Source organism: Gracilinanus agilis, chromosome 1 (genome assembly GCF_016433145.1).
Source record: "Gracilinanus agilis isolate LMUSP501 chromosome 1, AgileGrace, whole genome shotgun sequence".
NCBI lineage: Eukaryota > Metazoa > Chordata > Mammalia > Didelphimorphia > Didelphidae > Gracilinanus > Gracilinanus agilis.
The window spans coordinates 449233093-449247409 of NC_058130.1; the positions used below are offsets into that span (position 1 = coordinate 449233093).

Genomic DNA, 14317 nt, shown 5'->3' on the forward strand with positions numbered 1-14317 from the left:
GGATTAGTGATCATAGCCATTAGTGACAGGGTCTCCTATCCCCAATCCATTCCTGATTATTCCTTTCCCTTATTAACATCTATAGATAAAGTTTATTAAGTACCTTCCTGAGTAGTTATTACATCACAACTCTTGGGGAGGGAGCAACGCAGTCAGTTGAAAATGTTATCCAAGGCTAATAGAGCCCAATATTAATAATCAATCCAACCCCAGGTGGGACCTGAAAGGGTTTCTCATCCACCTGACCTTTAGGGATCCTGCCTGGGCACTGTTATTGAGAAAGGACAGTTATTATAACATCCAGCTGAGTGACAGGACTTGGGTGTCCCTGCACCAGCTATCAAGGGAATCCAAAGCACTGCTTCCCTGATTAATATACCATATAATAACTAGAATAGTAGTAAAGATACCTTCTTTATAACAATTGTAACCTCACTAAGTGGTTTGGGGCAAGAGCTTTGTTTATCATCTCAGGGAAAGATTCATATTTAATTCATTTGTTGAGCATTTATTGAATGCCTACTGGCAAACTGTTGGCAGTACCAAAAATAATAAGACAGTCTCTTCCTTCACTGAGTTTATACTTCAATAACAAAGATAAGATGCAAATTTCACAAATAACTATAATATAAGAAAGAATAACCATAGAGGGTTATTTCCTAAAGGAAAATATTGGAACTGATAAAGTACAATGTCTATCCTAGTGATATATAATAAAAAAAGATAATGGGTTTGATACTTCAATGAAATAATTAATTTATATTTTCCCTTCTAGAAAACTATTTCTTGTTCCAAATTATACTATGAACTGGCATGATATCTAAATTCTACCATTTGCGGGAAGGCTAAAGCTATGAATTCATTAATAAATGCTTGTTAACCTGAATTAAATTTAATAGAAAGTAGGAGCTAAATGGAAAGGAATGAAGAGCAGTATATGAAAAAGAGTAAGATTAATCATTCAGTAAGTATTAAGTGATGACTATCTTAAGATACAAAAATAAATATGAACCATCCCTGGCTGCAAGCAGCTTTTATTCTATCAGGAGAAACATGTATACAATTAAGTTTATGCAAAAGGAAATGAAATATTTGGGGGTGGGGGATAAGCAATCAGGAAGCACTTCTTAAGGGCCTACTATGTGCCAGGAATACAAAGAATGAAACAAGGATCTCAGGGAAAAACTGCTCATTTGGGAAGTGACCCAAGTTGTGTTTTTAAAGGTAGTTAGGATTCCTAAGTGACATAGGAGAAGAGGGAGTGCATTCCGGACAAAGGTGAAAAACAGCCTGTGCAAAGACAGGTAGATGACCTAAAACACTGTATGTGAGGAGTTGGTTTTAAGTTAGATTCTAGGAAATAAAGTGTGTATGTGTTTTTTTTTATTTTTCAGAGCAACAAAACAGTAGGTGGTACAGTTGATAGAGAGCTGGATTTAGAATCAATAAGATTAAAGTTCAAATCCAGTCCCAGACACTTAGAAGTTGTGTAGCCTTGGGCAAGTCACCTAATCTCTCAGTCTCAGTTTCCTCATAGGTAAATGGAAATAATAATAGCCTGTGCCTTACAAGGTTGTTGTAAGAATCAAATAACATAATATTTTTAAGTGCTTCGTAAATGTTAAAGTACTATATAAGTAAGATATTATCATACATAAGAATATGTATACGATGTCCTCTTCCTTCATCTTATACTATAAGGCTCTCACTGTCCTACATGCAGAATGATCATCACCTGAAAGCAAGACCTCTTGTTAAAGTAAAATGTTTTATAATAGTAAAATATCTTACATTAGCAATTTGTTTTTGTTAGTCATGCCTAACCCATTTGGAGTCTTCTTGGTAAAGATAATGAAGTGGTTTGCCATTTCCTTTTCTAGCTTATTTTACAAATGAGAAAACTGAGGCAAACAAGGTTAAGGGACTTGCCCAGGGTCACAAAGCCTGTAAGTATCTGAAACCATATTTGAACTCTGGTCTTTCTGAGTCCAGGTCTGGCACTCTATCCACTGTACCACCCAACTGCCAAGTCATTGCCTTTATCTATGAATGCAGTGCCATGTTTGACCAGTATAGGACAAGATTAAAAAATGGATGCTTTCTGCCCACATTTTAATATAAATATAAATCTGTAATAGTAAAGAATGTGATCCATGCTTGAGCAAGTCAGAAACCATTTGGGTGGTTCTGCCCTCAGTTCCAAAAGAGTCAAGCAGGGCCACGAGTACAAAGGAGTCCTTTCTGCAATACTAAACACAGCTTCCGACTGCAACTTGACATGAATGCTGATATAATATTTGGAAAATAATAAATTCTTGTCAAAATTTGAAATCTAGCAGAGATTAGAGGACATTAAGATTATGCTTTTAGGGGGCAGCTGGGTAGCTCAGTGGATTGAGAGCCAGGCCTAGAGACGGGAGGTCCTAGGTTCAAATCTGGCCTCAGACACTTCCCAGCTGTGTGACCCTGGGCAAGTCACTTGACCCCCATTGCCTACCCTTACCACTCTTCTGCCTTGGAGCCAATACACAGTATTGACTCCAAGACGGAAGGTAAGGGTTTTAAAAAAAAAAAAAAAAAAAAGATTATGCTTTTAAAATATTCAAAAAAAAGTCAGACTAGGTTTACACATTAAAAAGTATCTCTACACAGGCATGTCTATACTATCTCTTTTAATCATGTAAATTTCAAAAGTTAAGAATTATGCTTGAAATCTTTCATGTAAGCTAGTATGGTGCTAGTTGTAACATTAAGTTGAATGCAATTTTATCTAAACTATGCCAAGACAAAAAATTTAGTGACTAAAAAGTAGAACAATAATAAGAATTTAGTAAAAATATATCAAAATATGAGGAATATCTCACCTAAAATATCGATAAAGTAAAGCCATACAGTCTAACAGTAGCTCACAACCTTTTTTTAAGCCATTGTTTGACATATGAACCAAAATTTCAGTAGCTAACTACTGTAACTCTATAAAGTTGCAATACCTCTATTTACCTTGGGCAAGTCACTTCCACCCTCAGTTTCCTCAACCGCAAAGGCAGTTTGATTAGATGAACTGCCCCTCTCTCCCAGCTTTATGACTATAGTGTTGTGTGGCCTGAAATGTTATGGTACGTATGTGTCCCTTACAAATTGGCAATTTTGTACTATTTTCTAATTACTTCCTGTGTAATAATTTTTTTCCTAATTATTTTGCAAGCTCCTTGATTGCAGTGAATGAATGGTAATAAATCATTCACTCACCAAAGTTATGATTGATTAGTAGTGCCTATTAATTTGTCATGAGATGTGCTAAGGAATAAAAGAGTCAGTGCATACTTCTTTTACAAAATGGTAATATGGGAAGGGCACTGAACTTAGAATCAAGAGAGCAAAGCTTGAATCTCCCAGATTCCCACTTTATGGCTGTATGCATTTCAGCAAATCAGGTCACCTCTCTGAGCTGCTCATTTGTAAAATATGGACAATAATAATTGTACTCATTATACTGCAGAGTTCTGGGTAGAAAGCATTTTAATAAACCTTAAGGTGCTACCGAAATGTGAGCTATTGCTCTCATCATTATTCCCAAAGAATATGGCTTTTTGAAACTTTGTCCTCTTATATCCAATTTACAAACAAGTCAAGACATCACTCCATGATATCACTACTGCTCTTCTAAAATGAAGGGTCAACAACAATAGAAAAAATAGCATATACTCAATCCTTGTTGATCAACTGTATTCACTGGGAATCCCAAGTGATGCCAGGACAAGAGTCGAGGACAGATCAACAAGAGGAATCTATGTATTGCTTTCAATGCAGAAGGAACCTGTCACTCAACATAATCAGTCTCTAACAATGAAATATTCTGGGGAAACTACAAGGTCTAATTTGTTAAATGGGCATAATATTTAATTGCTGTTTTAGGTTGCTCACTCAAGTACTCCTTCACTTTGCTTTTTTCTATCTATATATTACTCTTCGGACAGACTTTTCTGATTCTGGCTTAAACATTGCACTCTAGAAACCAAGTGCAAAATGTTCATCAGAGTTATCAAAATGTTTATCTTAGTTATCAAATGGCAGATGGACATGAGCAGCCAACTGGGGTAAGAAAAACCAGTTTTAATGAAATGTTTGGATCCATAACTGTACTTGTCTAGGAGAGGAAAGATAATAATGGCCCCACTGTTCAGATCATGTTTGAAGGACCGAGTTCAATTCAGTGTACCACATTTAAGAGGATCACTGAAAACTTGAAGTAAAAACAAGGAAGAATGACCAGGATGGTGAAAGGACCTAGAAATCATGTCATGTAAGAAACGGTTGAGAGATTTCAAGTGTTAAGACATATTTGGGGGCATAGTTATCTTCAGATAGTAGAAGATTTATCATAGAGAGGTATGAGTAGATTCCATTAATTAAGATCATAGGGTTAGGAATTTAAAGCTGAAAGAGCTTTACCGCAGAAGTGATTAGTCTAACTCTATGGCTTTAGAGAATATGAAACTAAGGTCTAGAAAAGTTCAATAATTTGTCCAGTTATACAAGAAATAGAGAATTGGTGTTTCAATGCATATCTTTAATTCTTTAGGATTTTAGGATCTAGAATATCTTTGATTCTTTAGGATTTTCCAGGTATACCATCATATCACCTGCAAAGAGTGGCAGCTTTATTTCCTCATTTACTATTCTAATTTCTTCAATTTCGCCTTCTTCTCCTATTGCTATAGTTACCATTTCTAGCACAATATTTGAAGAGTAATAATATCAAATTTCCTTGTTTTACTCCTGATTTTACTGGGAAGACTTCTAGCTTATCCCCATTACAGATGTTTGCTAAGAGTTTAGATAAATGCTATTTATCATTCTGAGGAATGTTCCATTGATTCCAATGTTCTCTCATGTTTTTAAAAGGAATGGGATGGGTGTTGGTTTTTTGTCAAAAACTTTTTCTGCATCTGTTGAAATGTTTTGTTTTTGTTGTGGTCAATTTTGTTGATAGTTTTCCTAATCGTTGCATTCCTGGTATAAAATGTATCTGGTCATAGTGTGTGATCCTTGTAATATATTGCTATATTATTATTATTATTATTTTATTTAAGACTTTTGCATCAATATAATTAGGGATTCTAGCCTACAATTTTCTTTCTGTTTTCATTCTTCCTGGTTTAGATAACACTACCATATTTGTGTCATAAAAGGAATTTGGTAGAGCTCCTTCAACTATTTTTCTGAATAGTTTATGTAGTATTAGAATTAATTGTTCTTTGAATGTTTGGTAGAATTCACTTGTGAATCCATTTGGCCTTGGGACTTCTTTTATTAGGGAGTTCATTGATGGCTTGTTCAATTTCTTTTTCTGAGATGAGATTATGTAAGTATTCTATTTCCTCTTCTATTAATCTGGGCAATTTATATAGTCATCCAATTTCACTTAGATGATCAGATCTATTGCTATATAATTCCTAGTTTATCTCTGACCCAGAACCTCAAGATTTTGGGTATCACATTCCTGAAAGTTTTCATCATGAAGCTTCTTTCAGGAGATGACCAGTGGATTTTTTCTGTTTTCATTTTGCTCTTTGGTTCTAATATGTCTGGGAAGTTTTCTTTCATGACTTCTTACAACATGATGTCTAGTCTCTTGTTTTGGTTATAGTTTTCAGGTAATCCAATGATTCTTGAATTAGTTCTTGATCTGTTTCAATTGTTTTTGATAGGAGATAGCCTTACATTTTCTTTTGCTTAGTTCAATCTTTTGACTTTATTTTAATATTATTGTCTTATGTATAGTCATTAACTTTGGTTTGGTCCATTATAGTTTTCAAGGAGTCTATACTTGGAGGTTCTATATCTTTTATGCTAAGTTCTTAATTCTTTTTCCAAGTCATACCTCTGTAACTCTCATTTTTTTCCCAGTGTTCAGTATGGTGCTGTTCTTAGATTTTTACTAGAGTTGCTGTGGGGAAGCCAAGGAAGAAGGGTGACTGGGTAGTAATTCTTCCTCCACTTTTCCATCATGGCTAGTCATCACAGTCCTAGGATCCCAAATCCAATATTTCTTTCAGGATATTACGCTTGCCTCCAAAAGACAGAATTAGTACCAATAGGTAGAGTTAGATTTGAATTTTCAGTATAAAGAAGAATTTGATATATTCAAAAGTAGAACTAATTGGTTCATGCTGTATTGACTCCAATCACTAGGGATGCTTACAATGTTTTTGCCTACTGGTTAAGAATATCGTAACAGAGGAATATACTGGATAGGAAGTTGAATGAAATGATCTTCTATGGTGCTTTTCAAATCCAAGACTCTATGCTTCTTACTATGTAAGTATCTTTAAAATACATCAGAGTGCCAGAGAAGAACTGTATGAGTGACAGCAATGAAAATGAAAACCTTAGTTCTGGAGATCAATTTAGCCATCTAAAGTGAGTCAATTTTTCTACATGTATTCTGGCTTCCTCATAAGCACAAGGATAAGATTTTACAGCAGTACTCTGAAGTCTGAGGAAATATTCATTAAGTAGAAATTGGAGGCAGCCAGATGGCTCAGGGAATTGAGAGCCAGGCCCAGAGATGAGAAGTCCTAGCTGGGCAAGTCATTTAACCTCAGTCAAGGGCCTAGACCCTACTGTTCTTCTGTCTTGGAACCAATACACAGCTATTGATTCTAAAACAGAAAGCAAGAGTTGAAAAAAAAGTAAGAAATTGACCTGTACAAAACCTTTCACCTGCATTTTTAAAAAATATCTCAGCCCTTGAACATGTCAAAGTAGCATGATGAATCAAAAGACAATAGGCCACAAAATAATTCTACATAGTAGGTAGGTCATTATATTTTAGCATTATGCCCAGAAGTAAGACTAATACTTATTTTATAGAAATTCTAAAAGCATTCATCAATACCAGTTTTACAAGAAAAGTATATGATCAGGATTTGTGTTTTTAATCAAAACTAGAAACCCCAATATAAATTGATTTTAAATCCAGTATAAATCCAAATAAATGTTATTAGACTTCACCATCTTTTCACTGAAAGAACAAGGACATAGAACTGAAGTTGGGAGGGGAGGACAGAGAGGGAAGAACCAGAACCTTAGGTGACATAATTTCAAGACCTTTGAAGAGATGACCCCCTCCCCCCAAAAAGATGATGTTTAAAATAAGTTACTGTCATTAACAGAGGCTGAACTTATTCTAACCATAGGATTCTTGATGTAGCAAGCAAATGTTAAGAAAGAAACACTATGGAGTTGGGAAACATGGGTCAAAAATACAAGAAATTATCACTCAGAAGGAAGGAGAAATTGTGACTCAGAAATATTTTTTCTATTTAAAAAATCCATGTATAGTCACAAAAAAGTAAAAACAGTTGAAGTCACCCAATCACAAATAAAAGGTAAATCTATGTATTGTGTTGAAAATAACTTTTTCATTTGACTCATTTAGAAATTAGAGCTGGAAGAGAAAATTCATAGTTATGTAGTTGAACCCCCTTCATTTTACAGATGAAGAGATTAAGGCCCAAAAAGATAATATGTTTGGCCCAAGGTTACTCATTAAATTGATAACTTAGACAACCAGAACCAATATCTCCTGATTCCCAGCCCCATGATCTTTACACTACAAGTCCCTCTGTCCATTTCTTAAATCTGAACACTTTAATATTATTGAAAGACAGGCAGTAGAAGTGTAATATATCAAATGCATTTCTTTATAACTTCATTTAGGACGTAGACAGCAATGTCATTTTTAATAAATAGCATCCTTCACTCAGTTCTTCTTGCAATGTCTCCAAGTGGACATGCCCAAGAATTCCTGAAGGCTATCTCAGAAAAGCACAAACCCCTGTCAGGTTCTACCAAGCTGGAAAAGCTTTGAATATTGTCCTTACAAATGGAGTGCATTATTATCTGAGGACTAGGCTAGTTAAGCTCAGAGAGGCTCGTCTTCAGAACTATAGCCAACAGATAATGTTTTTGTTTTTTTATCTGCAGGGGGAACTCAGGCTATCTACTAAGGTGTGAAAGGGGTAACAACTAAGTGATAAGAGTATCCATAAAGTCAAAACGAATCCATGAAGTATTAGAGTTTTATTTAGAATATATTTTGTCTCTCTTGTAAAAAGAGAAGACTAAACTAGATTATCTAAATTCTAAAAGCTAGTTGTACCTACCTAATAAATATATGTGTATACACACACACACACACATATATAAAATGACTAGCATTTATATAGCAATTTTAGGCTTGCAAAATACTTTACATATGCTTTACACTTTTCTTTGATCCTTACAACGACCCTGTGAGGTAAGTAGTAATAGTGCTTTTTTTTTTTCTCCCAAATGAGGACACTGAAGCTCATTAAGTTGAAATGATTTGCCAAGGTTACACAGCTACTAGCATATGAGGTAGAATTTGAATTCAGGTCATTCTGACTCCAGGCCTTAGCTGTCTAATACCATTTTTCCCCTTAATCCAAGTCGCTATGTCAAATAGTGACAAAACTAGATAAATGTGTAGATACTGATACAGGGAAAAAAAAAAGAAATCTAGAAAAACTGGATAAATTACAATATAGTTACATTGATATTACCAAGAAAATAGCTCATTTTCCTGGAGGCATCAGGATCTATCAGTTTCTAATTGCACAAAAATCTCCTTGACTTCCATGAGTCTCTAGGAAATTGCAGCATACACTAACTACACTGATTAACTTGAAAGCTAATTAAATGTCTCTTGTACTCTGCACTATTCCATACACATCTGGAGTACTATGCTCAGCTGGGGTACTATTCTAAGGGGCACTGACAAACTGAAGCAGGGGCAGAAAAGAATAAGCAAGATGGTAAAAGACCTGGAAAAATCATGTCACATGAAGAAGGGCTACCGGAACTGGCGGGGAGCTACTCTGAAAAGACTTTTCAAAGGGAAAGGTCCTTCCTGTTCCTCCTAGGCAGAGAAGAGCCACACCCTTAGTTATAACAAGGAATTTATTATGATAAGAAATGTTTATTCTGGGTTCTATGTGTTGTGGTTGTTGTAGGAATTCTTTTGACAGTGGAAGATCTTTATTCTTAAGAGTTTATGCTGGCAATTAATAGATTACAAAGCACTTCTATAATTAAAGACCTAGGTCCTTCATTTGCATGTTTGAAGATGACCATTTTGGAGTCAAACCTGTTGAACATAATGCATCAATAGACCATCCCTGTAGTGTCCCGTTTATTTTTAAATAATAAAAATGTGACTCTATTCTAGACTGTGTAGGGTCTATAATCAACCTGTTTGCTTTGCTTTGTCTGTATTTTCTCATCAGGGAGCAGATCCAGCAAACTGGATCCCAAGAGAGGAAAAACAAATCATTCAGTCGCTGCCTCAGGTGGATTATGAAAACAGCAGCCCAGAATGTATCTAGGAGTCTGTCTGGATGTACCTGTTGTGATTTGCATTCAGGGACCCAAATTCACATATGTTGGTTCATGCAGTCAAGGATGAGCAAGTAAATACATGCATGTTTCTGGAGGCGCTACCAATGTGTTTCTAAGCAGGCTGGGCACCAGACAGGGATGAACAGATGCATTCTTAGCAGTTGGCCTTTTCGGCAGACCACTAGATCGGCAGCCAAGTAATTGTGAATATGCAAAAGGGGGGTTATCCTACACGTTCACAGCCAAGGGCTTGGAAGAGGAAAGTTAAGAACTAGGGAGAGGGGGCAGGAAAAGCAACGGGTCTAGGTGGCCCCACTTCTAACTTTTTTTCGGCTTCTTCCTGACCCTGGATGGGATGACACACCTGGCCCAGGTAACCTGCCCCTCCCCCCACAGCCTCCCGCCTTCCCGCCCCGCCAGGCCAGGCCCCGGGAGCGCTCACCAGAACAGCAGGTTGGCGCAGACAAAGCCCACCAGGCTGCGGAGTGGCCTCCGCCAGCTCAAAGCATCCCCGACGCAGCAGCTCAGCAGCAGCACCGGCTCCCCCAGCAGCCAAGTCACGGCGGCGGCGACGCGGCCACCAGCCGCTTCCTGCTCTTCCAGCGGCCGATAGGTCTCCGCCACGGTCTCCTTGGAGGGCGGTGGGACCACAGTCGCAGCCCCCAGCTGGGTGTCCGCCGCCGCAGCCTCCTCCTCCTCATCCTCCTCGGCAGCAGCTGGTGCAGCCACCTTGGCTGCCCGCACACAGCATCCTCCCTCCTGCTCCTCCTCCCGGGGTCCCAGACTCGCCATCTTCAGTTTCCACTAGTGCTTTCTGGGGCCCGGAGGGACGGTAGAGCCCTGCGATCGGTGCTGGGTGTTGGTTAGCTATGGTGGTAGTCGTAGGAGTGTTTGTGGTGTTGCTGCTGCTGTGGCGGCTGCTGTTGCTGCTGCTGCTACTGCTGCTGCTGCTGCTTGCCTCCGCCTCGGCTCCGAGGCTCCCCGGGGCCGAGAGGGGAGGAGTGTGGGTGGATGCAGCGCGCAGGGCGGCCGGGGGCCGAGGGGGCGGGCGCGAGACTAGCCCGAGGCTGCAGCTGGGGCTGCGGGCGGCGGCCGCGCACCGAACTGCTGATTGGGGGGGAAAGAGGGGGGGGCTTGTGACGTCACAGAGCCCGAGCTGGCTGCCAGCTGCTCTGGGAGCCGGGCTGGGCCAGGCTGCAGCCGTCTGCCCAACACCGAACCAGCTGATGGGGTGGGAAGACTGCTGCTAGCTGGAGAGGAAGTGGGTGTGGCCAGGTTAGCCTGAGACCAGCTAGTAGATGGGGATGGACAGATAGCCGGGGTGCGGCGTGCATGCATCCTAATTGGGGGCGGTTTGCAAATTGGGTGGGACTGCAGGTTTGGGTTTGGGGAGGCAGTGGCGGGGCGAAGTGTGAGGACTTCCTGGGAAAGTTGGCTTGCTGGGAGAACGCTTGGTGCGCCTGTGAGTATGACAGAGAAAGCCCGATCCACCCTTTCCTGGCCTCACCGTGATTCAACAGTTTTTACTCTATGCTTCCATTTCGAGAGGCAGATTAAGTGAAAGGCGACTATTCGATTCCCCCCTCCCAACTACATCCCCCAGATCTCCTGGAGAAAAAGTCGCAGAAGGAGTCGCCTTCGATTCCATATTGTGGAGGGTATCTGAGTGATGGAATGGGGAGAGCAAGTCAAAAGATGTCAAATCTCGAGCGGACCAGACCGCTTCCTCCATTTGGCACGCAAGAGAAAGAAGGCTTTGGTGATGATGAGCAGAGTGGGAACCATATCTAGGGCAGGAGGATGAAGGAGCAGTGGGTGGAAAGAAGCAAGAGAGCCAAAGGGGTGTGTATTTGTGATTCTTTGACCCCAATTAAGGCTCTCTAATGACTTTCTGGGCCCCAATTTCCTCATTTGTTCCATGTGGGGTAAAACTGAGATTTGCATAAATCATATAATGTCCTATCTAGACACACTGGTTTCAAGGAAAGGGATTGACCTTGTTATTTCACTGCTGAGGAAAATTCTTTTACCAGCGAAGGTTGTCACTATCTAAGCAACTGATTGTCTTAGAGAGTTGCCTGGGTTACTGAGAAGTGACTTTCCCAAGGTCCCATGACTTTGTGTGTGTCAGAAGCCAGGACTTGGACCTACATCTTCCTGGATAAATCCACTAGCCCCAGTGTTCTCAGAAAGGCAGAGGTTGAAACAATCCTAAATTCCCCATCCCACCTGAAATCTTGGGCTTTGTCTGATGACTGTAACCCAGTTTTTGAATGGCACCTGAGAGAATGGTACTCACACTTTACTAGGTACACCTCTTCTTTTCCTATTTCCTTCTCAGTTATTTATGAGGTGCAGAGGGCAAATGGAAGCAATTACTTCAGGTCTTTGGTTTGATCAATCTTAACCTATTGCAATCACTTTTGGACAATTCAAGGAATCCTATTCAAACCTTTTGTTTTCATACCTTTGTTTGTCAGGTCTTGCTTAGAACTAGCCATTGTCCACTTCAAAGTCGTCATGTTGGGAGGTTTGCTACAGAGCTGCTGAGGTTAATCAAACCCTTGTTGGCATTCCTCTTGCAAACGACTTAAGAACTGCTTCTCTTATTTTTTTAATATTCTTAGTGATGGCCAATCTTTTCTCTTTGAGAGAGGATCTGTTTTTTGGAAAAAAAAAAAAGTTAAGACAAGTTTGGTGTAAGGTCATAAGATAACTGATTGAGAGCTAGAGAGATTTAAGAGTTAGTGAATCCACCCCATTTATTTTATAGATAAGAAACTGAGGTAGTGACTTGTCCAAGGCCCTACAAGTAGTAAATGGCAAAGCCATGTGTTAAACAAGCCAAAAGCATTTATTAAGTACTAATGGACCTACACTGTGTGCGATGCAGTTAGGTGCTATTGGTGGGTTGCTTTTAAGTTTGACATAAAATATCAATACTGCTTTTGCTTTGTGGCTCATAAACTGGCTGAATACATTCCAGAAAAGATGAAAGAACCTAATGCATTAAACATACTTGGAAGATGTTTGGATAAAAAATGATTTAAAACCTAATTTAATAACAACACTATTCTTCAAAGCCTACTTTAATAATTCTTCCCAGAACACTGTTGTCTCTATGTATTTTATTCACAGACATTCTGAGTTACTCAAAAATAGCTTCCTCTCATTTAGTACTTTATCTTTCTCCTCCAACCATTTTGTTCAACTCAAATTTACGAATTATGTTCCAGAATCAGAAGTGAGAGGAAAATACACACACACACAGCAGTCCCTGACAATGTGGAGAGTTGCTTTTGCTAAATAATTTTTAATAGTGTTATTGTCAGATTTCCCTTCCTTCCAAAAATTTCCTCCAGACCACATGTTTTATGACCAATTTTTCTCTTTCAGGATTGTTCCTGGTAATCACCTTTACCTAGTTTTTGCCTATTTAAAAATGTTGGGTGTGAGTAAGGGAAAGCACAATGTAATTTACCCCTGAGCCTAAATCTTAGTATAGATCAAGGGACCCAAACACCCACCACCACCCCCATTCCATTCCAAAGGCAGCCAAACCTGTTTACCAGTGGTACCTAATGAGCATTGCTTAACTCTACTGGTGACTCTCAGAACTAAATAGGTTGCTGATTCCTGGATTAAAAGTACTGTCCTTGATCATTTAAAGAAACATTTGCTTATAATTTTATCAAATTCTTAGATGGCTAAGATAAAATTAAATCCAGAACTGCACAATATATATGGGACAACCTTATTTTTAGACCTATAAAAACTATCTTTTTTTCCAGAAAATTCACTACCATAGTCATAAGATTTGATGTTGGGGGGGCCCAAGTTAACAAATACTGTATTCCAGTGTATTCGTGATATCAGTAATATGGTATTCTTTCCAACAAGCAAATGGTCAATCCATCCTGCCCTACCTTTTCTGTCCAATTCTGTACTCTGCTTCATGGCCTCCAATAAATTCAGCCAGTCCAAAGTGCTGGAGCACATGAGCTATCTATCACCTTTCACTGTGCCTTCTAGCTCTATTTTCCAGATCTGTAGTCTAACTATGCCTCTCTTGCACTTGTGCAATTGGGTTTTTAACTGAAACTTTTTGTCATTATTAAGGTTCACATTAGCATCATGGGAACATAAATTTATATTTGGCTCATTAGTCCAGCTTGTTTGAATCTTGACCTACTCATCCATCTGTTAACAAGCAGACAAGCACTTTCCTTCTAGCTTTGTGTCATATAAAAATTTGATAAGTTTCTACCTATTCCTTTACCAAAGTCACTAATTAAAATGTTAAAGAGAACTGACTCATAAAAAGATCCCCAGGGCATTCCACTAAAGATCCCCTTCCATAATGACTAGTAATCAATATTCCTTTACTATGGTCAAACGGTTTTAAATCTCCCCAGTTTTGCTTTTAGAGATTGTGACTTACCTAAAATCATATAGCTAAATAGTATTAGAAGCAGGACACAAACCTGTGTTTTCTCATGGTATGACCACTTTTTTTTTTTTTTTTTTGCTTCTCCAAACTGAAGGCTCTGGAACCGTTTTTCCTATGTTTTTCCATCACACTGTGGAAGTAGTCCTGCTTTTTTGATGGGTCTTACCCAACACAAAAAGGTTTCAAGTAAGGTTTAGTGATATGTGGTATATCTATTTCTTGTACAAGGGCCAGCTGACCTAAATGAATTCTATAGAATGTAGACTTAAGTCATGAAAGCAGAAATGGGGTGGGGAGTGAAAAAAGAAGGGAAGAAAAAAGAAAAGAGAGGAGAAAGGAAGGAAGAAAAGAAAAAGGAAAGGAAAGGAAAGGAAAGGAAAGGAAAGGAAAGGAAAGGAAAGGAAAGGAAAGGAAAGGAAAGGAAAGGAAAGGAAAGGAAAG

The 14317-nt window shown here is 38.8% G+C and overlaps 1 protein-coding gene across 1 annotated transcript in view; it reads right to left on the minus strand.

Moving 5' to 3' along the window:
* The window catches only part of RETREG1 (reticulophagy regulator 1), a 188902-nt gene extending 178684 nt beyond the window's left edge, over window positions 1-10218 (minus strand). The window contains exon 1 of the mRNA XM_044665561.1: window positions 9869-10218. Within this exon, the coding sequence (XP_044521496.1) occupies window positions 9869-10218 (350 nt within the window). The remainder of the gene's footprint in view (window positions 1-9868) is intronic.
* Window positions 10219-14317: the final 4099 nt, after the last annotated feature.